The 26,892-nt window shown below is 43.3% G+C and overlaps 1 protein-coding gene across 1 annotated transcript; it reads right to left on the bottom strand.

Annotated features, from left to right (window-relative positions):
- Positions 1–24,242, bottom strand: Trmt9b (tRNA methyltransferase 9B (putative)). The gene is made up of 4 exons (XM_052162300.1): positions 24,053–24,242; positions 13,977–14,131; positions 7,166–7,339; positions 1–1,599 (listed from the first exon to the last, which is right to left on the bottom strand). The coding sequence occupies exons 2-4, from the start codon at positions 14,128–14,130 to the stop codon at positions 584–586; spliced, it is 1,344 nt and encodes a 447-aa protein (XP_052018260.1). The 5' UTR covers position 14,131; positions 24,053–24,242; the 3' UTR covers positions 1–583.
- Positions 24,243–26,892: the final 2,650 nt, after the last annotated feature.

Here is a 26,892-nt window from a genome sequence, read left to right as displayed (position 1 = left end):
CTGACCACAGAATTATTAACACTGCTCATCCCAAAGGGTGTTTGCATGTCATTTAGAGAGTCTGTGCAATACTAGAAGGCATGATGTAGTTAGCAACAAAGTCAGGAAACAAGACACCCCCACCACAAACCTCAAACACACGCCCAGTAACAGAACAGGTGTCCTTGTTACCTTCCACAGAGATCTAAGTAACTACCTGAGAACCAACATAATTTATTTAAAAAAAATACTGCTTTAAAAAGGTATATTTAAGAGCAGAATATTTAAAAGCCAAAAGATAATACTGACGCTTGGTATATACAGATTAGAATAATTTCATCTTTGGGAGGATTAAGTTCACACCTCTACTTAAGTTCATTTTCTATTGCTCCTCAGATCCTGTTATTGAAACATCACCAGATCCTGTAGCAGAAGCAATAAGTGCCAGACTCCGCAAAGTGCTCAAGTACCAACTTGTACCTGGGTTTGAAAGCAATGGAGCAGGATGCTGCTGCTGATTCCACATCAGCCCCGTTGGTACCCACATCAGCCCCACTGAGCAGATGATGGGACATCATTGTAGCCTCTGCCTTGAGGGATGTAGTTAATCCCAGCTCCTCTTTTTTTCTGCAATGATGCACCAGTTTCCGTGGTCATTGCCGGAGCTCAGAACCTGCAGCTCAGATACACTCTCCTGCAGCAGGCTGGACAGTTCACCTTCCCGAAACACATGGTAGTAACGCATGAAGGCTTTGGAATCCGGGGCATCCCGTTGCCCTTCCACAAAGCTTGGGTCTTCTGAGTTGGAGTCCGTGGAATCGAACGCAGAAACCCTCTTTAATGTTTTTCTGGCGGAAGGCCCACTGCCGTTACTTGCAGCCACACTGTCCCCAGTATCAGTGATGTCCAGAAAATCGCCCCCCTCCTGCCTCCTGCTCTCTCCTCCCTTGTGTCCACTGATGTCATCTGACTTGCCGGGTGTTCCCAGCCAGTCCAAGTGTCTTTGAGAAGATGTGTCCATGAACACCTCATCAAAGTTCGCTCCTTTTGTTAAAAACCGCTCCTGAGCATGTAAGTCTAAGCCAGGCTGTCTGGAAGGCTGGCGGGACACAGCGCTATTGGTCCAACCCTCTGGGGTTTTCACAGGCCTGACTCTTTCACGTTGCTTTCTCAGGGTTGATTCATCCAAAGACCTGGAAAAAAACCAAGAGCGAAAGGATTTTCCAAAATTGCTATATAATCCGTTCTCTTCCTCTCCTTCCTTTGAAATAGCTTCGCAGCAGGTTCTGGCCACCGCAGGACCATAGTCCATGCTGTGGGACCGCTTGGAGTCACATCTGCCCTTAAAACACACAGCACAGCGGCAAGCGGAAGCAGGGCCCTCGTAGCCTTGGCTCATGGGATGCCCACACTGATGGCCCCATGACTGGTGGGATTCTGACAGCAGCCGGGAGCAGAGCGCCCTGTTCCATGGCACAAGCACATCCTGTTTCTCAAAGTGCCGGTTCTTCTGTTCCATCGCCCAAACATAAATCATCAGCCGGCCACCAGGAGCTAAGACCCTGGCCATTTCCTTTATTGCTCTAATTCTTCTTTCTTTTGTAGAAAAATGATGTATGACTAAAAAACAAAGAATATAGATGTCATTGTGCATATGTCACATGCATAAGCACATACACAGTGTTTATGAAATTCTAGCCTACAGAGAGCCTTATCATAACAAACTGGAAAAACAATAAGGGTCTGGCTTTCAGAGACACACAGTTTTTGACTTGAGCAAATTCTATAGATTTTAAGTTCACTCAATTCTAATAAAAACAAAACGAAACAAAACAAAACAAAATTTAGAGATAATGAGCAAGTTCTTTTCAGCCCCAAAGCCTGTGGGGTTTGAAAACTGGTTATCGCAAGGAAAACCGATGTGAATTGCTTAAATCTGAAAGAGACATTAAATGTGGAAGTGTTTTCTGTGGAGTCTAGGAAATAACTCATCGTTTTACTGAATAACTTATTTCTATAGAAACAAAGGATGAACAGCATGAATCATTGGTGTTAGTAATATTAATGAAACAAGGTATCGAAAAAGGTTACATATTATATATCTTTTAGTTAGATGATGCAAAAAGAAGCCAGCTAAATGCAAATTCAAACCCTAACTTAGCCCTTCCTAAAGATAATACAAAAAATTTGTGTGTGCTTAAAAAAAATGTATTAGTTATTGTTTTACTTTCGATCCCTGGAAAGTCAGAGGGAGATTCGAATATTTCCTGAATAGAATCCATCTTTCCTCTACGCGTATGTGTGATATTATGCATGCATTTTATTAGTAGTAATGATGTTACGCTAGGTAAGTAGGGAACCCAGGGGACTCTCTACCTCTCAACTGTGCTCCCAATTTTATTAGGTGTATTCTCACCAGACAAATATATGGAAAGTCCAAGTCTATTGGGTGCGAGAGGTGTTTGATCACAGCACTGTGCCAAGAGGAGGCTCTGTTTTGTAACAGGAGACTCTGCACAGATCAGGGAGGAGACAGGTACCAAGCAAAGCTGAGAGACTCAAGCTCTGATGTGGGCAACTCTGGCAGAGAGGAGCTGAGCCTGTCCTCTTGGAGATCACATCTCGTTTAGTTGTTAGTGAGGGTTTTAAACTAGTGAGCTCCGAGGTTTATCTGCCACAGGTATGCATCAAATATCTAAAGGGAAGTCTGATCTATATAAAAAGTCTAATCTATACATAAAAAGTTTTCAGAGACGGGTCACTCCAGAATACAATTTGCATTATTTTTGATCTATCATATCTATAGTCTGTTTTATTTATGTGTGGGTTGGTGTTTCTCTTGCCTAAGTGTATGTACACACCACAGTTGTGCAGTGGCCAGAAGAGGGTATTGGACCCCTGGGAACAGTTGTGAGCTGCTCTGCAGTGTCCACAACACTCTACAGAACACAGCTTCTGTGGATCAGGACAATTCACTGCACCGATCTTGTAAAGCCCAAAGATGGGACAGGGGCAATGCATTAAAAGAGGTCCATTTACATGCAATAAATATCTCTTTGTATTAGACTAATAGGTCTCCCATGTTCCAGGACTCTACTGGGTCTCAAAGGGCTCTGTATAGGAAACAAAGTCTTCATTTATTGATAAGTACAAAATAATTCAATTTTATGCAGAAAAGTGACCATATGTACTTAATAGTTAGTAGGAAACAAACTTTCAATGTGAGTGTTTTTAAATTTTTATTTATGCATATGGACCTGTGTGAGCAAATGGTCCATGCGTGCCGATGCTGATGGGTTTTGGATTCTCCTGGACTGCACTAGGCAGCTAAGCACCACCCAGCCTGGCTTGTGGGACCGAACCCGGGTCCTCCGCAAGAGTAGCCGGTGATCTCAACAGTTGAGCCATCTCTCCAGCTCCAAACCAAATGTTTTGAAGGAAAAAGAAGCCTACAGAGGAAGATTTCCTCACACATGTCAAATGTGCTATATATACACACATATATGCATGTTATATATACACACACATCCATATACACATTTTGTTAGGAAGCACCGTGAGCATCACAATGGTGAGATCTATCCGAAATGTCACTGCTAAGAAACTGCTGAAAATTTAGAAAGTAAAAGAACATTTTTGTTTGTAAATCATAATCACAACTCAACTGTAAAAATAGTATTCCATATCTGCAGTCCATATATGCGTTCCATACATGTACTTAGAGCAATTTTCCAGTGGAGAAGCTAAAAAGATAACTTGAATCCAATTTTTGGATTACAGAACCAAATGGTGACAGCAGATTTCCTTTAACACCCTGTCAAATCGTATACTTTATGACTTACTGTTCTTCAACTTTCCAAGTGCGTAGGTCTAACTAAGCCCTCAGAACTGATGGTTTGGCAGAAAGTGGGCTTTAAAACACTGGAATTGCTGGCATTTGGAACTTGATGATTTCCGTTGTGGGGGAACCACTTGTCAATGATGATAGTACACATACACCGGTCCACTAGTGATTCCCCCAAAATGTCCCTGGGTATTGCCCGACGTTCCCTGGAGGATGGGTGTGGGAGACCCTGATGTGAAGTAAGTAGTTGATTCACACCAGTTTATACTGCTAGATTCTTTTAGACTGTTTGCCAAATTGCTCTCAGGGCAAAAAGCGTTCCTTCTTGGAACCTTCCAGGGAGTCACGAAGGGTATACAGCCAAGTGTGACAGTTTTCTCTCTGTTATTAAAAGACTCCAAAAAGCAAGAAAATAAAGAAGTGGGGGAAAAGATACATCTTCATGTCAGGACAAGCCAGAAATGCCAAAATATGCAATTCAAAACAGGCAATCCATATATATGAATGTAAGAGTGAGCTTTGAAATTTCTATGTTATTCTAAATGTGAAATATAACTGAAAATGACTTTATCATGTTACCTCCTACCTTTAGTTCCTAAAAGCGTGCTTGGGAACTTAAAGGGACATTTTTGTTTGGTTAATTTATCTTCAGTCAATACCTCCTTGTGTACTCCAGGTTGACCTTAAATTTATGATTCTCCTGCCTCAGCCTGCACAGGGCTAGGATTATAGCTATGTACCACCATGTGTCTCAAGACCTTTTCATTTAAAAGATAGTAATGGGATACATTAGTACATTTCTGCTACTGTAACAGAATGCCAAAGACTAGGTAAGCTAGAAACAATAGAAATCGATTTGGGTTATGCTTCCGTATGATCGCAACTCCTCAAACCAACGGGTGAGCACAGGTGAGGGCCTTCTGGCTTCCTCCTGATATAGCTTAGGACACGCAGATAAAGAGCACTGAATGAGGCATGGGGGAGGGGGCGGGGGACACCCTGCCAAGCTCAATGTTACATAGATATCTCCCCTGAATCGAAAACTTCAAGGGAGGTGCAGTGTGAGACTCTGGAAGACCAGAAGCTCACAAAGTTTACAAGACTTATGAGCCACTCACTGAGACTATACAAAGACTACGCAGTTGCTGGGGGAGAGGAGACTCTTCAGTGAAGTTGCCTGCATGATGTGACACTTATTCATGAATTACCAACTAGGTTGGGTGGGTTTCTTTCAGCAGCAAGCTGCTTTTGGTACATAAATATAATAAGTTAGCTTTCCTGTGTTCCTGTCAGAAACCTGACTGGACTAGATGCCCTATCTGGGGTTCATGGCTACTCAGAAAAAGTTATGCCAATCACTCCCCAACCCTCTGGTTTAGAGACTTTCCTTGTGATAACGAACCCACTTCCAAAACAGTCTTTATTCATTCAGGAGAGCCTTATCAAATTCTAACATAAGCTTTGGAAGTAGAGTGTAGCAGCCTCCATTTTCTGTGAGGGAAAGGTGGGACCATTAAGCTGAGAACACAAGAATATGGGGGCATTTCTCCAAAGCAGATAAGGAGTCAACATCACACGCTGTCACAGTAGTGGCATTGTGTTGAGATAGGAGCCTTGTGGACTCTAAAACCAACATAAACAGCTTTGCGTTTACGAGAGCAAAGACTCCATCTTTCTCTTTAATATCTAGTTCTTTAGAAAGGTGACTAAATAAAACTGTTTTTCCCACTAAAGACTCAGAGCTCGGCGTGGTGCTGCTTAAGTCAAAATGAACCCTCTGATAGATCTGTGTCACTTCAACAAAGATGAATGTCCACAGCAAGTGGGATCTTTGGGATATCACTAGGCTCAGCTGTGGTCCTACATGACTGGAATCTTGCCATCAGATGAAGAGGCTGATCTTCAGCCTCTACCTCTGTCAGATGGGGAGTCAGCAAAAAGGGATGAAGGCAGAGGTCATCTGCAATCCTCCCAAGGAGCTGGCCTGGCTGGTTCTTTGAGGGAAGAAATAAAAGTCTATTGTTTAAAGCACAGGAGTCTGTTATATTTTGTTATAGCAGCCTGCACTGACTAATGGTTGCCACAAAAGGTACCTAACAGACTCAAGTGCAGAGAAGTTAGACAGCATAAGGGAGGTTCCCATGGTAACCATCTTCCACTGTTCTTGACAACTTCCAAGATTCTGACATCTGGGTCTGTGCCTTCCCACTATGCAAAGATACAGAACCCATCTGAGGAGACCTAGCAACCGATAAATTTCACATATATATATACAATTTATCATGATAATATTATCATATATATTATTTATCATGAATGGTAGTCAACTTCCATAAGATCACCTTGGTTTGGTAGTTTGGTAAAGCTTGTTATGTCAAAAGTCCAATTTAAAAAATGTGTTGAATCAAGTAATTTGCTTTGCAAAAGATTTTACACCTGAGAAGAACTTATCAGAAGAGTCACTTGGTTTTAGTTTTTGGATTTTTCAGACTCTTTCTGTGTAGTTTTGGATGCCCTAGAACTTACTATGTAGACCAGGCTAGCTTTGAGTCACAGAGATCCACTTGCTTCTGTTTCCCAAGTGCCGAGTGAGAGTAAAGGTGTGTATCACCATGCCTGACTAGAAAATTGCTTTAATATGGGGTTTCTTACTAAAGAGTACAGGGTAAAATGAGCTATAGCTCATGTATCCATGCATGTTTCAGGCACGGATTTTGCTGATATTCCTGTTGTTTTGTTTGCTTTGGCATGGAGTTTACTGCGGAGGCTTGTGAGATGTGAGAAAAAAAATATTCCCTAGACTCATCAACAACTTCTAGAATTAGGAACAGAAAGACATGCTAAAACAATGAAATATGGGACCAGGTAGGGCCTGTCTTTTCTAGGAACTTGAGTACCAGTGGATGACTTGTTCAGGGGATGTTCAATGTATTAGTTCTAGAATTTTCTGTTAAAATTCAAGGGCACTGCTGAAGTCTGTTTTAGTTACCGCGAAACCTGAATAATCCCCTTTGTGTCAGGAGGATCTGACCTGATCTCCACGGAGCAAAGTACATTTTCAATGAGTAGGCACTCTTCTTGCACACAGAGAAACCCATGGGAAGAAATAATCAAAAATAACACGATACCAGCCTGAAAGTTGAAAGTCAAAACCATTTGTATATTATGACTGTATTAGGCAGGAGTCAAATAAGTCATGCAATCAAGTGGGTATATTTTAAATTTAGACAAAATGCATTGATGGCATAGATCTCTACACAGAATGGACATTGAGTCACGTGAGTTGTAAGTTGTCTGATTGTGGGGTTTTCATGGCAATGTGTGAAAGACTGACCACCTTACCTCCTATGGAGATGATGGCATCGAAGCCCTGGTCCCTAAAGGGGAGATTAAGGTTGTCACACACCATGACTTCACCCCCTCTATTCCGGGCAATCTCTACCAGAGGCCCGCAGTAGTCACAGCCCAGAGTATGAACTTGGCTATTCACTTTAAGATACTTTCCAGTTCCACAGCCTGTAAGAGAAAAACCAGTGTCACATGCTGTCCTTACCTGGGACAATGCAAGTTAATGTGTGCTATAATGGATAAACTTTACGTTAAACGACTAAGATGCAGCCCTTCAGAGAACTCTTACATATTGGTTCATACAGAAGAGAGTCAGAATATCGAAAAAAGAAATAAATATAAGAATATTTATTGAAGCAATGCCCATGGACTCAGCACAGCAACACAACCTAATCTCATGTGAGTTGGCTTGTCCCTGCGAAACACAAGCTCCAACATCCAGAAACTGAGGCCGACCCTGAGGGCTAGGTGTCTTCAAGGTGATGCTCTACCATCAACTTCTCTGTTGAGACTGGGTCTCTCGGTATTGCCCAGGCTGGACTCCTGGGCTCAAGGGAGTTTTGCCATTTCAGTCTTTCAAGAAGTTGGCACCCTAGGGACATGCACCTACACCTGGCTCCTAGCATGATCTTCATTCTCAAATATGTAAATTGAGTCCCAGAGGCAGGTGAAAAAATCAAGTGAGCTGATTTTGTTTTTAATCTACTGGCATTTCTTATTTAAAGGTTTTTTCTGGGGCACCAAAAGATCAGTGAGTAGTTAAGTGCGGCATTTGCTGCCTCTGAGTAATAAGTCTGGGACAGCTTTTAATATTTCTACCTTAATATACTATTTCAAAATGACAAGGCAAGAAAAAAAGGGGGGGGGAGGTTCCCTGGTGCCATCTGTGACAGTGGAGAGGAGCTGAATAAAAAGAAAAAACAAGCTTTCTAATGTTATTCTTTCAATAGAAATGGCTGAGATTAGATACTCACTTTAGATCTCATAGCCACTGTTCCTAACGCTTATGAATTAAAGTATCTGCTATTTGAAGACAGTCACAGGGAAAGTATAAATCACACTGTACTTCAGCATTAAAGTCCTGTCTGTGTCAACGATGATAGCCTTATTTTAATAAGTATCTTGGAAATTCATTTCTCCTTTTATTGGCTTGGGAGATACATTCTGAGAAAAGAAAGAGGAAATCGCTTTGAGGATTCTGGTGAGAACATGTTCATAAATCTTGTCAGATGGCGGGGGATAGTCAGAAAGTCTTTCATAACAAAGAGGCTCAGGTTTTTGTCTTGGGGCCCAGCTCTCTAGCATTCATGCTGCCATGGCCATTTCTAATGACATCACTTTGGACAGATCCTCCAAACATGATGCAGTTGCCCCTTTCTGAGCGCGGCTCTGAGATGCTGGCTAGGAGAACACTTTCCTATAACGAGGAAGTCAGGTCCATCCACAAACCGGGTCTTCTCATGATCTCAGATGTATACTGAGCATTCGTGATACCATACCAAGCTCCAGTCCATAACAACCCTGTTCCCTTGCAAAATCTCATTAATACCCATGCCCAGTTCTGAAGGGACACTGGAGAGTGTCTGAATGCCCACTTTCTTCTCAGTTTTGTACTCTGTACCACAAAGTGTCTACAGAGGCCAACAGCATGGCTCCAACTCATCAAAACCTTTTGGACCCAGATGGTTGAATATTTGCTGAAAATAACAAACACAAATATTTTTCTAATGTTTGTAGAAACCCCCACCCCTGCTTTCCATTTGTACTTAGAGTCAAACCCAGGGCCCCATCCCATTAAGCAAGGGCTCTGCCTCCCAGGTACATCCCCAGACGAGAGACAACTACATTTAAAATTTTGTTCTTTGTTAATATTTCACCTAAAAGAGTTCTTTTTTCTATGGTGTTGTTGTTGTTGTTGTTGTTGTTGTTGTTGAAAGAGACAAATATAAAACACATTTTAAGTTCTTTTTTTTTTTTTTAAGTCCAGAGTTGAAGAGATCTGTCATTGGCCAAATATTTTCAATGTTGTGAGGGCAAGTGTTTCTGGAGTTAATTTTGAGCAGAACCTAGCTGGGAAAGAATCCAGCTCTGGTCTTTCTCTTACCAGATACTAGATAAGTATATGAACTTATCTAGGTCACAACTTCAACCCACATGCTCCCATTCATGCTACATACGAGAGACAGGAAATGGACCAGTCAACTCTGGGAAAGCTGTCGCGGCCACATGGGTCAGTTGCAATCTTTCTTGGGTGTGTCTCAGTCACTGTTGTTGAACCATGGAAGGTGTGGTTTATGATGGTCTCTCTGTTCCTTTAATCTCTATCCTTCGGGTTTCCAGAATGGTATGGGGGGCAGTCACTTGTAATTTCCCACATGAAATGGGAGGAGACACCTTAGCTGAGGCAGGGGGATGTCCAGTTCAGGCCAGTCTGGGTTATATAGTGAGACATTCTTTCACCCTAACCTCTCTGTTGGATGTTGTAAACATGATTTGATGATGGTCTCTGCTGGATGTTGAAAGCTGATTTGATGATGTTTTCTACCTACTTGCTGCTTCTGTCTAGCTATCCCTTGCTATTTGTCCCTGTCCTTTTGCTTGCTACAGACTTTCAAGCCATAAGTACAGCCATCATAGATTATTTCTCTGGACCAAGGGACGTGAAAACAGCTTTTCTGGGTCTTCTTCCACCCTGCGATAAAAGCAGCTATCTTCTTTTTTGTGTGTGTATGAAAGAGAGAGGGATCAGGGGATACACACTTCCTATATTCCAACAACTTGATTTTCATTTTTATTAGGCTACATCGTACAAAGTGATGTTTTTTTATGGTGTTTTCATTCAAATACACCATACACTTTACCCATATTATCCTAACCATTAGCTGCAGAATTAGCTATTCCCAGGGGAAAGAATTAAAGTAGAAGATGAGTCACGGCTTTCTAATTAAAAACTTTTATTTAGATTTATAGAGCCCAGTGCACTCAATGATCTACAGATAGCAACAACCATTTATTAGAAAAAAAACCAGACCACCCTAAAATTAAAACTATTTCCATGTCTGCCTTACTGATGTGGCTTCTTAAAAGATCCTATAAAAGCTTTGTGCCTACAAGCCATAGCTAAGAGTCCTGGGCCTGGAGAAAGTGCTCAACTTTCAATTTTCTGCCTTGTTAGTAATACAGTTCTTCTCTCCCCGACCAGCTTTCCTATTTATTGGCTAAATCCAACACAGTGGAAGAATTTCTGGTTAGAATAACATTATTTCTTCTTGAATTTCAATTTTACATTAAAACACACCCTTCCTTTTATAAGCAAAGCATTACTATTTACTGATTTGCTTCGATACATAAATCACATATGAACCAAATTGGCAAAAATATGTATTTACTGCAGATATAGTTAGTGACTTGTAGAGAGGGATTGGAAGACTATCATTTGTCCTATAATTTATGGTTTCAAAATATAGAGGAAAAAATAGTCTAGTAACGTGGTACCATAAGCCTGGATTCTGTGCAGCTTTTAATCCTGGGCAACACATATCGATGAATATGTAATCTATTGAAGGTGTCAAAGGCTAGATGGGTGATTGTATGTGGTACAACCAGCTGTGTAATCTCGAAAGGGAAATCTAGCCACATCCATCCGGGGGCACAAGGCTCCAATAGTCACACAAAATAGTCAAGATTTCACAGTGAGTTGATCAGAACGGTTGTCCTTAGCCTGGGCTACTTAGTGTCTAGAGACTTGATATGCTGGGGTAGTGTCTTTCATTGTGTGCCCCCCACTGCTTTGTGACTAAATCCCTGTAGGTAGACTATCTGCCAATACATTTCAAAGCACATCTGAATTCTCCAACTTCATTGATATCCTTTCACCATTTGGCTTTGGGCTGCTGGCGTTTTTCTTTGCGACGTTCGGATTGGTTTCTCCTGACTAAATGAACCCGGGCATCAGTTGACGAGCATCTCACGATGATTCCCACCTTCCCACCGCAGCTCTGTTCTACCTCCTGCAATCACGTCTCCGGACTCTGTGAGTTCAATGCTTTTAGGTCTCATCTCTAATTGTGGTCATGTAACTGTTGCCTTCTTTGTCTGATTTATTGCAATAGGCATCATGTTTTCGGTGTTTGCATGTTGTCACATATGACAGGATCTGGGGCCCTCTACGCATTTTAAAAAAGGTTCTGTAAAGCAAGAAAAGATTTTGTTCTTCCCTATTCTGGCTGTGGACAGGGTCACAGTGAAGGTCACATTAGCATATTTCCTTAGTATCCCAACAATTCTTTTTTGAATTTTCTTAAGCATGCCTTCATTGTACATGTGGGTTTCTATTAGAAATATTGTTGATATATTACTCTGCTTGCTTTTAGATCTTTAGACTTTATAGTTTCTAAATGTTTAAAGGATCAAAGTTTTCAATACAGTCTTTCTACACTACTGACTCATACTATTAGCTGTTTATCTAGCTGATAAACTTTATTCATATTCCTAAACCCAGCATTGACAGCCCTTGCATGATCAATATGGTGTGTGCACTATAAGACGACAAAATGAGTGGCTGCAGCCCTCAGATTGTTGTTCGGGAAGAAAATCCAAGTGTACTAATTGGTCTGGACACTCAATGAGTTTCCAGGCCTGGCTGAGCCGTGCGTGTGTCCGGCCCATCACAGGTGGACTCTGGAACCAAGCTGTCTGGTACCCACCGAGGTTCAGACTGACCTCATGCTCCAGTGCCAACTGCGATTTTCCCGGATGAGACCCACCAGCTTTGTAAAAGTTTATAAAACCTCACCTCTGCCTCTCTCACAAACTATCCAGAGACAGACTGCGCCCAATTCCTTTCCTGTAAACTCTTCCTAAGTCAGTCACAAGCCCAGAAAATAGAGGTATAATTAATGACTTCCTCACAGTTTTGGTTACATCAGTGATACTTACATAAAACTCTAGGGAGCATTCTCTGGAATCTGGTGTCTCTCACATTGTCCTAACAAAGCCCAGAGAAGTAAAGGCTCTTCTGCCCTAAGCTAAGTGGAGTCTATGTCAGCTAAGACTATATATATGAGTGTCTTTCTCAGAGTTTATTTCATGCCTAAGTTTTGTGGGTAGAGTTCGTGAGACGATGCTTTGTGCAAGCATGAGTAGAATGCGTTGACTGAGAGGCCGATGTCAACAAATCAGAAAGACACAGCTAGTAAGAAATCCTTAAACGGAAATACAAGCAAAGAAGGGAAACTGACAAGAATATGGGATCAGTGCATAACCGCACCCCCTCCCCAGAGGTTTCCCTGGGACAGTGAGGTGGTGTTCACCAACCCTGCAGTTATGATACATTTAGAACACACCACAAATATGACAACCAATTTATTTCTTTTATAGATTATTTTTAAACCATGGACAAGAGAGAAACAGAGATAGAGACTGGCACTGGGAGAGAGTAGTGCACACCTTTAATCCCAGCACTTGGGAGGCAAAGGCAGGAAAGTCTCTGGCAAAGAGGTTACCCAGATCTATGTAGTGAGATTCAGGACAGCCAGGGCTACACAGGGAAACCCTGTTCCCCAAAACCAAAAACCAACCAACCAACCAACCAACCAACCAATGAAACAAACGAACAAAAAACACAGAGAGGCCTTCTGTGTCAGGATAATTTTAAAACCAGTTCACTATCCTTCCTAATTTCATTTTCTTACACTTAAACCTTTGCTGCATTTTAGAATTTATTTAGAGTTAAGACGTAAGACAAACACCACCTTATTATGGTGCAGCTCTCCCACCATTGCCCCTTTCCTTCCCAGCCATATGAAAGTCTTATGCTTTGCATGAACAGTGGACAGTCGGACCTCTGAGCTCAGAGCATCCTCTAAAGTCAGATACCTTCCCCGTTTTGTGGCGGTGGGATTTGAACCCAGGGCTCTGAACATAGAGAGCATGCATACTATTCCTGAGCCACATCCCTGACCCCAGGAAACCGTATTTGCTTTAAAACTTTAGTCTTAAACTAAGTGTGGTTTACTACTTCTCAATTCAGAAATATGCTGAGCTGAAGTTCTCCAGATAAATCAGTGATTATGGAAGTGCTACCTAACTAAAGGCATAGCCTAACAATATGATGCCTACAAACAAGGGGAGAGACTCATCAGAGAAATGAAAGGGTGGAAGACTTTGGTCATAATCTCACAAATCTGGGTCTTTCATGAAAGTACACAGACCCACTTATCATGAGCACATCTTCCAAATGTGAAAGTCTCTAAATGGAAAAACGTTCTAATGTCACATCATTTCCATTCTTATTTTATTCCATCTGTGACAGGTCTGTGTTGACAGAGCATGTGCATAAGGGCCCAGCACGGATCTCTGAATACAGGTTGGGAGATGTTTCCTGCTTGGTGACTTGGACGATGTGAATTTTTGCCGTGAAGTAAATAAAACAGCGTTTTTCAATCTATGGGTCGAATATCAGATATCCCCCATATCAGATATTTACATTACGATTCATAACAGTCGCAACGTTACAGCTATGAAGTAGCAACGAAGTAATTTTCTGGTTGGGGGAGGGGGTCACCACAACATGAGGAACTGTATTAAAGGGCCACAGCATCAGGAAGGCTGGGAATCGCTGTTGGAGAGATTACCATGCTGCTAACAAAACATTGGGCTTCTTTTTAGAATGAACAAGAGGCGTGAGTGAAAAGGGTGGGTGTAAATGGGTACACAAGCCACCACACACACATCACACACACACACACACACACACACACACACACACACACACACACACGGCAAAACAAAATGTCTGGGTTACCGATGTCGGCGATGAGGCTGCCTGGCTTCTGGTCCTGCAGGAACTGGCGGACGCGCGGCCAGGCTTTGGTTTGCAGGTCACTGAAGTAGGGGGCCGTGCTCTCGTACACACTGTGCACATGCCGCTTCTCCAGCTGCACAGCTTCAGGGTCCATCCTGGGGAAAGCAGGGCCAACACCAGGCGTGCGGGTAAGAGAATGAAGCAGACGCAGCTAAACGGGGTGCATAGATGTCATGGTTTTCTTTTTTTAATTCGATATATTTTTTTACATTTCAAATGATTTCCCCTTTTCTGACTCCCCACTCCCTGAAAGTCACATAAGCCCCTTTCCCTCCCCTTGTTCTCCCACCCACCCCTTCCCACTTCCCTGTTCTGGTATTGCCCTACACTGCTGCACTGAGCCTTTCCAGAACCAGGGGCTACTCCTCCATTCTTCTTGGACATCACTTGATATGTGGATTATGTCTTGGGTATTCCAAGTTTCTAGGCTAATATCCACTTATTAGTGAGTGCATACCATGATTGATCTTTGAGACTGGGTTACCTCACTTAGTATGATGTTCTCCAGCTCCATCCATTTGTCTAAGAATTTCATGAATTCATTTTTTCTAATGGCTGAATAGTACTCCATTGTGTATATATACCTTTTTTTTTTATCCATTCTGTGATGGTTTTCATATGCTCAGCCCAGGGAATGGCAGTATTAGAAGGTGTGGCCCTGTGGAGTAGGTGTGTCGCTGTGGGTGTGGGCTATAAGACTCTCATCCTAACTGCCTGGAAGTCAGTCTTCTGCTAGCTGCCTTCAGATGAAGATGTAGAATTCTCAGCTCCACCTGCACCATGCCTGCCTGGATTCTGCCATGCTCCTGCTTTGATGATAATGGACTGAACCTCTGACGCTGTAAGCCAGCCCCCAATATATGTTGTCCCTTAGAAGACTTGCCTCGGTCATGATGTCTTTTCACATTTTTACAGCACTAAAACCCAAAGACAACAGATTTCCTGATAATGGAACCTACAATGGTAAAAGTGTATGCTGGTCTTTGTACTTCCTGATAGCTGTATTGACACCTCAACCTTACCTTCAATACCAGCACCCTAACCTTAACGAGTGTGCAGCGTTCATCTGCCCACTTTCAGAAACCAATGGTTCGGGGAGGGGCTAATCACTGGAAGTTTCTGCACGGGATCAGTTCTTCATTTTGGAAGCATGGCCGACATTAGTAACAAATGGTTTCATTTGGATATAATTCTATCTAATGCGAGGTACAATTTTAAATTTTGTAGCAGGATGCTATCATTCCCAACAAGAAGCACTTGGTGATCTTTGGCTCACTCCAGTGGATCCTTGGAGTTCCTTGGCCCACCAGCCTAGCTTAATTGGCAAGTACAACAACTGATGAATGACACCTGAGAATGATCTCTGGCCTTTGTGCCCAGGCACGCACGCACACACGCACGCACGCACGCACGCACGCACTCACGCAAGCGCACTCATGAGCACTGGACTTTATCATGTCTTTTTTAACATGCTTGGATTCCAACAGTTTCTCTATGTTCATTGGTTCTTCTTTTTGAGTAAATAGCTTTTGACCTGACCAATATCAACAGTCTGCAAACAGAGCTTCTGGCTCTTTAATGCCCCGGTTTCCATTTTGGCTATATAATAGCTATTTAAATCTCTGCAGTTGAAATGTACACCCAGTCATGTTGCTTCTCAGCTTGGGCATCTTCAAAGGCATTTACAGTCATCCAATTAAGTTCATCTGGCTCAGGAGGTCATACAATGTCTCCTCGTTAATCTGTATGCAAAGACCCCCTCCTCCAAGTTCAGCTGTATGCAATAACCCTGCCTCCACGTTCAACGCCATGTAATAAACATACGGAGCTTCCAGAATGCTGGGTGTGGTTTCTCCATCCAAGAGCCCTGTCCACCTGGCCCCAGCCATTTCCCTCTGTGTTTGGGTCCACATTCTCTCCGTTCCCTCATCATCCTACTCAGGTTCATCTCGGCAGCCGTGCAAGGGCACCCCACTCCATACCGGAGAAACCTCAACATTCTTCGTGCCTTTCTTCTGCTTGTTCATTTGTTTGTTTGCCTATTGATGTTCATTATGCACAGTATGCATGCTTGTATATGTGCATATTTATATGTATGAGCGCACAGTGGTAAAAGCCAGAGGCTGATGCTGGGTATACTCATTAATAGTGCTCCATCTTAAATATTGCGGCAGGGGCTCTCACTAACCCAGAGCGTCACGACTTGGCCAGTCTAGCTAGACAGCTTGCTCCAGCGATCTCTTACTCATCTCTATCAGCATACCTCCTCACACGCACACTGACTGGCATTTATATGGGTGCTGAAGACCTAAGGTCTTGCTTGCTTGAGCAAAGTGCACTTTACCTACTGAGCCATCTTCCCAGCCCTGGCTCCTGTGTGTTTTTCGTTCAAGTCAAAAATCTCCATTGCAGGAATCTATTTGAATGCCACACCCCTTTTCCAGTATCAGTCAGGCCATGTGTATTTTGGAGAACCTTAAAACAAAAGACACTGACAAGCACAATAAAGCAAAATTTAAGTGGCAAATAACATAGACTGCATTCCTCCCGATGTTTATTCACAAGAATGCAATCCTCAGAATCAACTAAACAGGGCTCATAGGGGCTCACGGGACTGAAGTAGCAAACCTGGACCCTGTAAGGCTGTGAATTAGGTCCTCTGCATACAGGTATGGATAGCTTGGTGTTCTTTGGTACTCCAAACAGTGAGAGTGGAGGGTGTTTCTGATACCTTTGCCTGTGCTTGGGACCCTTTCCCTCCTATTGGATTGTCCCATCCAGTCCAATATTGATTAGATTGATATGAGGGTCTGTGCCTAGTCTTATTATAATTTGTTATGCCATGTTTGGTTGATACGGATGGGAGGCCTGCTCCTTTTTGAAGGTGGACAGAGGAAGAATGGATCTGGGGGAGAGGGGAGGGGAGGGAAGAGACTGGGAAGAGTGCAAGGAGGGGAAACTGAGTTCAGGATGTAATGTACAAGAGAAGAATTTTAAAAATGGCAAAACATAAAATACCAAAAGTGGTTCCAATTTAAGTGCAGTTGTCTAGTATCTGAATAACATCCCCTGGAGACTTTTCTCCTGAGTTCTTTCCCAAATTGCTTGGCTTCTATCAAAACCAAGTAGCCTTGGAAATTGCTGTTTTTAAATGGGTGGGCAGGGTGAATCTATTGTGTTCTTATTGTATCGCATGCAAGGTTTAAATGTGGCATAGTCAATTATCGGTTGTGAATGGGACACTTTTGAAATTCTGTGGGTCTGAATTTCTGAGAGTGATTTCCATGGGAATTTCATGTACACTTGGTAGCTTATTAAGCTAATGAGATCAGAGGGAAAAACCAGCAGAGGATTCTAGCTGAAGCATGAAACTTGGAAATGATCTTAGCCAGGCTTTCTGTCCTGTGTGTCACCAAATTTCAGACCTGCAAAATATTCCAGGTCAAAGGGCTCAGTAGATAAAGCCCCAATGGTTGTGTCTTCTCTGTGAGATATAAAGTCCCACCAGCACCCCATGGGTTTCAGAAAAGAGACCAAGTTGGTTTGTAAAACTGTCCATTTCTCAAAATCATTGGGCCTACAGTATTCTTTGTTTCTTCCCACAGACTAATACTCTGCCCAATGTAATTGGGAAATGTTACACCAATGATTTCCACTTCCAGGAAGTCCCTAAAACACAGGAAGCCTTTCCTGACTACCCCTTTTTCATCCATGTTATTTCAGTGAACCTTGTGACTGAAGACTGCACTGTCATCGCTGGCAATCTAAGAGAGGCTTCTCTCTGCTACGCTGACTGGGCCCAGGATGAAAACTAGTCCAAGGGGAGCAGTCATAGGTGGAGCTGGCTCAGCCTTGAGAATCTGAACCAAAGGACCAGGAGAATCATATGAGCACAGGTGCTTCTGGGGTTCCCGAGTCCAGTTTGAGTCACACCCACATAAATGGAACAAGAGAAAAAAAAAAAGAACCGTAAAATAAAGGTATCTTTTAAACAGTACAGGAGACTGTGAGGTTTCTTAGAGGCTGGAGGGAAGAGAGCAGGCAGAGGGGACAGTCTACTCCATGACCCACTTCTAGTTCCTCTGTGGAGTCTGCACTGTTGCCTGGAGGTCACCTGACTCCAAGACTAATGTTACTATGCTGAGTCTGGAAGTTCTTCAGTTCCTAACCTGGAATTTCAAGTGCATTCTAGTTAGCCCTAGGATATTCCTCTTTCCAGCCTCATGTTTCTTGCGGCTCATCTTCCCTGAGACAGACGAATTGCTTCCTTTTATACTATTTGAAGAGAAACCAGAGTATTAAATTGCTTCTTTTAAAATGAAAGACATTTAGAAATGATCATTTTACACTTCAAGTAACTTATGTTCAAGGATAATGACAGCTAGTGTTACTAGTTAAGCTGTCTATAAAACTTACAACATAACCTCGGTAGAAACAAACAAAATCAAGCACGAATAATAATAATAAAAATAATAAATATGGCGGCACAAACAAGTAACTCCATGGATGTGTTAGCTTTTCCATAACAAAATACCTGGCGTGAACAACTCAAAAGGAGGGAGGGTTTATTTTGTCTCACATTTCCATGGATATTTGACCCAGATACTTTGAGCTCATGAGACAAGGGAGGCTGGGAGCACAGGGCTGAGCAATATCGTTCACCATATGGTATTCAGGAAGCCAAGGGAAAGAGGCAGAGGAGAGAGCTGGCATGAAATGTGTACTTCCAGTGGGCATCAACAGTGACCCACTTTCTCCACTCAGAACCTGCCCTCTAAGGTTTCCACCCCCACTTATGCCATCAGCAGCACCCAAGCCTTTAGTCTGTGTTTTAATTGTTGTGAAGAGACACCATGACCAAGGCAAATCTCATAAAGGCAAACATTTGATTGGGGCTGTTTACAGTTTGAGAGGTTTAGTCCATTATCATCATGGCAGGGAGCATGGCAGTGTACAAGAGACACGGGTCTGGAGGAGCAGAAAGCTCTAACTTCTGATCCAAAGGCAGTTAGGAGGAGACTATTCCACACTGGGTGGAGCTTGAGCAATGCAGACCTCAAAGCCTGCCTCCACCGTGACGTACTTCCTTCATTATGGCCACACCTCCTAATTGGGCCACTTCCTGTGGCCAAAGTTTGAAACATATGAATGGGGGGGGAGGGGGGGAGGGGGTGGCAAAACTATTCAAACCACCACAGTAGGTGACTTTAGGGACAGCTCAGATCCAATTGGTACCAACTTCAAAGGGGGGTGGGGCCGACTCAGCAGGAAGAAGGTGAGGAAAGTCCTAAAATGGATCATTTATGTTGAAACCTCTGTGTTCTTTCGCCTGACCACAAACCACACCTGTCTTCACAGTGACCCCCACCCCAACCTCAGGTCTCAGAAGCTGTATTCAGACCATGAAAAATAGCTTTGCCCAACTCCTGAGAAGATGAAGAGTTTAATCACACATGCCGAGGAGACGATCCAAACACTTGTGATTTCTTAATGAGGGCTTCTTTCAGAAGCTATTTTTCATGCTTCTCATTTTTTTTTTTTAAAATAAGCCCTGTTATTTTTGTGACTCTTTCCCTTTGTGATTCCAGAAAAGCTGGGTCTGAGCCACCAACTCCTGGCTTCCATCCATTCCCTACATCTTGCTAATGATCCAGAGTTCCTTTCCTCTTTTTTTGCTGTTGTTTGTTTGTGTGTTTGTTTTGCTTTTTTTTAACTCTAGATACGCAAACTGTGTTTTCTAATTATAAAAGTACAGTGGAGCAAAACTAAGCAAACTGGAGGGAGATCGGGGTGGTAAGAAAAGATAGAAATATTTCATATTTCACGTCTCGATAACATTGTAGCTGTTTGCTATTGCTTGTTTTGTTGTTGCTTGCTTTTGCTCTCTGTGTGTGTGTGTGTGTGTGTGTGTGTGGTGTGTAAGAGGGAGGAGAGGGATGGAGCAAAGAGGGAAGAAATGAATCACTTGTGATGAGAAAGTAAGTGACTGTACGGCACATGCGCAGTTTCAGTGCCTTCTAGGCTGAAATGTGTGGGGAGCAAAGAGCCCTCTTGGTCCTCACTGGTGAGCTGGGAGAGACGGGAAAGGTAGGACGGATTCACAATAAGCTCCGTGCTGAAACTCAGAGCCATTCCATGACACCTTCTCATCACTTGCCTCTTGCACTGCACAGATGGACTTGCGATGTCACTGTGCACGTGACCCACAACCCCGAACATAGTCGCTGGTCAGGGGGAGCAGGTGAGTCAGGCTCACATGGACCCTTCTGCAGATCATCTCAGAGTGGAGCTAAACAGCAAGTGGCTTCCCCTCTGATGTCACGGTTGGAAAGACGAAAAGATCGAGCTGTTGGCTCCATCTTTCCCACCATATGGGAAAGACCCATCTCCAAGATGGCAACAAGGTCAGGGAAGGCGATCAGAGAGGAGAGGAGGAAGAGGGGAGAGGGAAGAGGATGGAGAGGGGGAAGACAGGAGAGGGGGAGACAGGAGAGGAGGAAGAGGGGAGAGGGAAGAGGATGGAGAGGGGGAAGACAGGAGAGGGGGAGACAGGAGAGGGGGAAGAGGGGAGGGGGAAGAGGGGAGGGGGAAGAGGATGGAGAGGGGGAAGACAGGAGAGGGGGAAGACAGGAGAGGGGGAAGAGGAGAGTCTGGGTATCAGAACACTGCTTTGCAGTATGCCAGTCTCTGTGGTTTGGGCTCCTGAGGTCCCACAAGCGAATCTTAACCCTCCCAGGGCAGAGTCAATATCTCCTCCATCTAAGCTTGTTGGGTTTCTGATCTTATCCCTGTCTGCCCTGCCTAATCCAGCTAGTCCTGACACCAAGTGCTGCAGCCTTTCTTCCTTAGAGCAAGAAAGAGCAAAGAGGAAACAATGGGACATGAAGAGAGCAGGTGCCTGACTGGGGACTGGCTCGAAGGACATTTAGCAAGCCCTGCTCCTGGAAGCAGGGCCCTCATTAAGAAATCGCAAGCGTTTGGATCATCTCCTCGGCATGTGTGATTAAACTCTTCATCTTCTCGAGTCGGGCAAAGCCACGTGAGTGGCTGTGAGTGTCAATCATGATCCGGAAGGATGAGGATTGCTTCTGAGTGGAAAATTCTCTCAGCAGCCTGTGGCTTGCTGGATCCCTTTCCCCTGTCTCCTAAAGGGAAGCTTTATTATTTTTGTGTGGACAAAGGGATCTTCCGGGGAGAGCCCATGATGTTTTTATGGTTTTAGACACAGAGCAATTAGCACGTGAGGGAAGGACAGGATGGAAGAAAGAACGGAGCCAGGGAGTAAAGTCCAGGGTTGTTACCAGGAAGTGAGTGAGTGTGGGGTGGGGTGGGGGTGGGGTGGGGTGGGGGGAGTGCGTGTGGAAGCTGAAACTTTATGCAGATGCCTTATGTGTCAGACATCCAGTGAGTCTGTGGTGATAAGGGTACTTTCTATCCAGCCTTGGTAGGCAGAGGACATCTTCCTCAAAACAACCTTTAGGCCCTTTCTGAAGTTATAATTGAGTTCAGTGTGAAAGAGACAGCACATCAATTTGGATTATTTTGAGATGATACAACCCTAATTCCTTCAGTCTAAACTAACACACACACACACACACACACACACGCTCTCTCTCTCTCTCTCTCTCTGTATGTGTGTCTGTCTCTCTTTGTGTGTGTCTGTCTCTGTCTCTGTCTGTCTGTCTCTGTCTCTGTCTCTCTGTGTGTCTATCTCTGTGTGTGTCTCTGTCTCTCTGTCTCTCTGTGTGTGTGTGTGTCTGTGTGCATGTGTGAATATGTATTGGTCACACGGATAGGATCCAGGGTCTCACTTAAACTCTCTGCCACCCTCACCCTGCTCTCTCGTCGACCTACACAGCTCATCCTATTGCTCATCCTAACACATGTTTAACGAAGAATGAATCATAAAACTCAAGACAACTCAGTGAGGTCTCTTCTTAATTTTTGAATTTTAAAACATGGCTGACGAACAAACCCCTGCACACAATGAAAGCATCTAATCTGTTAAGTCTTGTTATATGTAGCCACGGGGAAAGCTACACAGACCATTAAGATAATGGCCATACCCCTCACCCCAAAGGCGTCTTTCCTTGAGTCCCTCTGTAGGAAGGTCTGTAGCCTAGTGCTGCCTTCCGTCCCCACCAAGGGTAATTTGGGGAATGCCAAAACTGGACTGAGAAAAAGAGTAAGCTCCAACAGACACAATTTCAGGGGCAAGCTCTGGGTATATGATGTGACCAAAAATAAAACAAAATGAAAGGTTTGCTTTCTTTCACCCAGGAATATCACTTCCTGAAGGTCCATAAAAATACACCCAGTTTTCCATGCATGGGTGAACACACTAGGAAGAGCTGAAGATGCTCCCAAGACAAGGCTTTCCTGCTGGGCCATCAAGGAGGCAGAATTTGCCCTTGACCCATAGAGGTCTAAGGGACTCTGGAAAGGATCAGTCTTGCCCCCGCCCCCCTTGCCCAGAGCACTTCTGACACTCCACAACACGACCAGCATTTATGACATCCCTGGCTTGTTGGCTATAACTGATCATTTTCGTTTCCATGAATTTAGAATCTCTATTCTAGCCAAAGCTGGAGCTGCTTTCCTGAGGTCTCTCAGCATAGCCGCACTTGGACCAGGCTCCAGCCTGTGAATCGTCAGCAGACACACTCATATCTTATCCAAATCAGTGCAGATTTAGAGGCCACATCATGAAGGAATAAGGAATGCAAGCTTTACCCCAGAGGCAGGAGAGACCCCTGAAGGATTCTCAACTTTCAGTTGTGTGTGTTTTCAACTGGAGGATAAACTTAGAATGTGGGCATTGGGACAGGAAATACATGTGCTGTACATATATGATATATATGATACATATAAAACATGTAATACATATACCAACAAAATTGCCTCAGACAGTGCTGGACACAGCATCACTGGATAATTACAGAGCAAATGAATTAATAATAGCTGTTGCGTTGACTCCCCTCACCAGACAATAATACTTTACCTGAGGCAAAGAGGTTTTAGGTTGCAGTTGTGAATACTGTGTCGAAGGCCCAGAAAGCTCTCGGAGCAGAGCGAAGACTCAGGTTCCCTGGAACTATTTTGTACTATTGCTTGTCCATTGAGAGATAAGTTTTATAGACACACCCTAGCTATATGACTGCCACATATCTTAAATGAATAATAAATATCAATATTATAAGTACCAGAGGAGACATAGTATCCCATAAGAATTCAGCATCAAATTCTGCTTTAAATTTTCAAGATATCAAAAATACCCAACTGTAATTCTGAAATAAGAATCTAAGTTGATTAGAACAATGACAAAACTTATTTAGAATAGGGGGCCTTTACTGTACTTTCAAACACGTGGCGCTTCAAACATCTCCATTATTGCTTACTAAGCCTATCACTTAAAAATATGTTTAGGGGCTGGAGAGATGGCTCAGTGGTTAAGAGCACTGTCTGCTCTTCCAGAGGTCCTGAGTTCAATTCCCAGCAACCACATGGTGGCTCACAACTGTCTGTAATGGGATTTGATGCTCTCATCTAGTGTGTCTGAAGACAGCTACAGTGTACTCACATATATAAAATAAATAAATCTTTTTAAAAAAGTGTTTATATCAGGCCAGGCAGTGGGGGTACACGCCTTTAATCCCAGCACTGAGGTAGGGTGGGGACGCAGAAACAGGTATAACTCTGAGTTTGAGACCAGTCTGGTCTACAGAGGGAGTTCCAGGATAGAGAAACCCTGTCTCAAAAACATATATATTTGTGTGTGTGTGTATGTGTATAGCTTATATACACACATATGCTATCTTAGAAAAGCACTAGCAAATACCAATTATGTTCTTATAGTTTCTATTCCCTTTCCCCACCCAGAGCAAAAATAAAGCTTCAGTCTACTTTCTAGCATCTCAACATACATTTTAAACTATAGAATTTGGGTTTAATGCATATGCACACCACTAAATCCCTCCGCAGTCTTTGAACTACAGTAAGAGCGGGGAGTTACTAACCTGACTCATCTTGGGCTCACGTAGATTACTTCTTGTTTTGGTAAATCAGGCCAGTTTCCTTCCTCAGAGAGGAACAGTTGCTTCTCGAGGACTCTTTCAATATATCAAGAATGAGGAATCAAGTCAAGGAGCCTGATCCTTTGCCCTTCACACGATCTGCCACTCAGTGTGAGTCTCTGAAGAGAATCTGGGCCCTAGAAGGAAAAAAAACAACAAAACCAAGCCACTTAACAAAATAAGAATTTAAAACCAGCTTCTTGACCCATGCATCCCATTATAGGAGGTCGGAGCTACAAAGAAAGGCTAGTATGTGGAATGTGCTAGAATTATCAGGACAGTTTATAAACAAAAGTACTTTTACCCCAAATCTTAAGCATGGAGAGTCATCTCAAATCCACTAGTTTAAGATGTATACTACTTGATATTATTGTTCGCTAAACAAGTGTAGCAATGAAATGACCCCAGGAGACGTCTGCTCACTCATAGATCAGTTTCTCTCTCTCTCTCTCTCTCTCTCTCTCTCTCTCTCTCTCTCTCTCTCTCAGCCATCACCAGAGAAGCTTCCTCCTGCAGGAAATGGGAACTAATACAGAGACCCACGACTGGACAGTGTCCAGGAAAGATAGGAGAGACCTTGGGACACTCAGCCCTAAATGGGATATCTTTATCCAACCTCTCCCCTCAAGGGAACTTCGAAGAAGAGGAGACAGAAAGATTGTAAAAAGACACCAAGGAAACAATGCCTTCCAGACACCACAGGACCGATGCAGCACACCTGAGCTCACAGGGACTGGGGCAGCTCTCTCCATTCACAGTATCAGCTACTCTTCTTCATCCTTCTGACAAGTCCTTCTGGTAAACCAGCGTTGTTCATACTATTTATTTTTTATAAGGTTATGATGAAATCCATGAAAGACTTTCAACAACAACAACAACAACAAAAATAATAATAATAAAAGTAACCCACATAGCAAAAGGCTCTTTGTAACATAGAAATTATGGGGTATAGAATGAGATTCCAAGAGTAGCCTGGCCTCAAAGACAGAGTCCACTCTGTAATGAACACCCAGTCTTCGTTGCTTATCTATAAGTGAGGTCACCAGACTTCAATCTCCATCAGCCACCGATGTCTGCATTGGGGAGATCCTTTGTCTATGCTCTGCACACATAAAAGACCACAACATATGCCTTCTGGTCCATGAGGCAATTATGGAGGTGGCTGAGAGGGATGCAGGGATGCAGGTGGTTTTCTAGTGCTCTTTATCACACCTCAATCTCTGTTGCTGCAGTGTACACTGTATTGACCTATTCTCAAGGGACATTTGAGCTGGCCGGAAAGCTAAGGCTGGAAGTAGGATTGGCCCCTCCATTTCAGACTCAAGCATCTTTACCTCAAAGAACTCTCAGGACCCATCATCTGGGAACAGTCTGCCCCCATTCCCCAAGTCTGAAACTAGGAGGAAAGAGAAGGGCAAAATACCCCAAGAATAAAAACACTGCACGTTTGAGAACAGCCAGAAGGTAACCCACTGCTATTAAAATTGGATAGTATTATTTATCCCATGACCTAAAAATGCCCACAGAGCGAAAGACGCTGGTCTTCAGCCACTGAGAGAAAGCTCGCTGAGGAACATAGCTGGCTTCCTTAAGTTTCTTAGTCTTTCTTTCTACTGCACGGCTATAAGACTGCAATATGCCCTCAGGACAGCTCTGCCGGTTGTCTGTGCTGACGTTCTGAGCACTCGGTCTGATAATGATTTGCTCCCTCTCTCTCTCTCTCTCTGCTAATTACAGTTCTCTTATTTTTGCTTGCTACATAATTAATAATCTTACGCATTCAAATCTCAAAATATATGGTAGGCCATTCTCTAAACTGCACAGAATCATCCCTCTTTAAGGGTCTCTGAGGAGTCTCTGGCTTTTTGCAAGGACATTTGAGCTCGAGACATCTGAAAGTCACAGGCAGGTCTGTGCTACTGAGCTTTTTTATAGAAGTAGATTAGAGAGAGATTTTTGAGATAGCTCCTGGATACTTAAGCCCCTGTTCCCAAATTACTTTAATTGTAAATAAGATAAATTTATTTACTGAACCCGTAGGCTATGTCTGATGCCAAGTCTCCCTACCTGGCTGACCCTTCCCAGCCTGGGGACACATTGTTACCCTCTGGCTTGGCCTTTTCTTCAGCATTAGTGGCAGACCTGTTAGCCCTCTCCAAGGTCGCTGAGGGCTTTGATGTCTTCCTCAGTCAGAGCAGCCAACGGAGAGAGTAGAAAGCAACATAGAAGGTACAGGTAAGCAACCTGGATTTTCAATATCCTCCATTCATATTCTCCACATACTTGTACGTTACTGACTTAGCTGTCCTACGCTAGATCCAAATTTGCCTCTCTCTAAAGTACTTGAATCCTGTTATCTCCTCTAGGAAGTTACCAAGTAAAACTAAAACACAGTAGTATCTATAGTCCTTGAACTCGGTCAGCCATTTGACATGAAAATAAATACACTGTCTCCGCTTCTCCTTGCGCTGATGGGAAACCATTTTCCAACACAAACCTTCCACAATGTTGAGGTGCAGCAGCTCGTTGTGTGCGAGCTGTCCCAGAAGATGGTCATACCTTAAACCGCAGAGCAAAGGCAGTGTTAAGATGAAAGGATTTTCTTTACTGAGTTAACACACCAAGCTATCATTTATTAAACAGAAACTAATGGAGGATTCTCAAGGTTAATATGCTTTCGGATACAGATAAAACGCCAAGGAGAAAGATTAAGCAGATCTGTCTCCCGTTCAGGGCTCCTGGATGATCAATGCTGTGATGTGCCTTCAGAGGGAGTACAAGAG

The sequence above is a fragment of the Apodemus sylvaticus genome, chromosome 18 (genome assembly GCF_947179515.1).
Source record: "Apodemus sylvaticus chromosome 18, mApoSyl1.1, whole genome shotgun sequence".
NCBI lineage: Eukaryota > Metazoa > Chordata > Mammalia > Rodentia > Muridae > Apodemus > Apodemus sylvaticus.
Note: the sequence above shows the minus strand (reverse complement) of the source record. Positions and strands in the feature narration are given on the sequence as shown.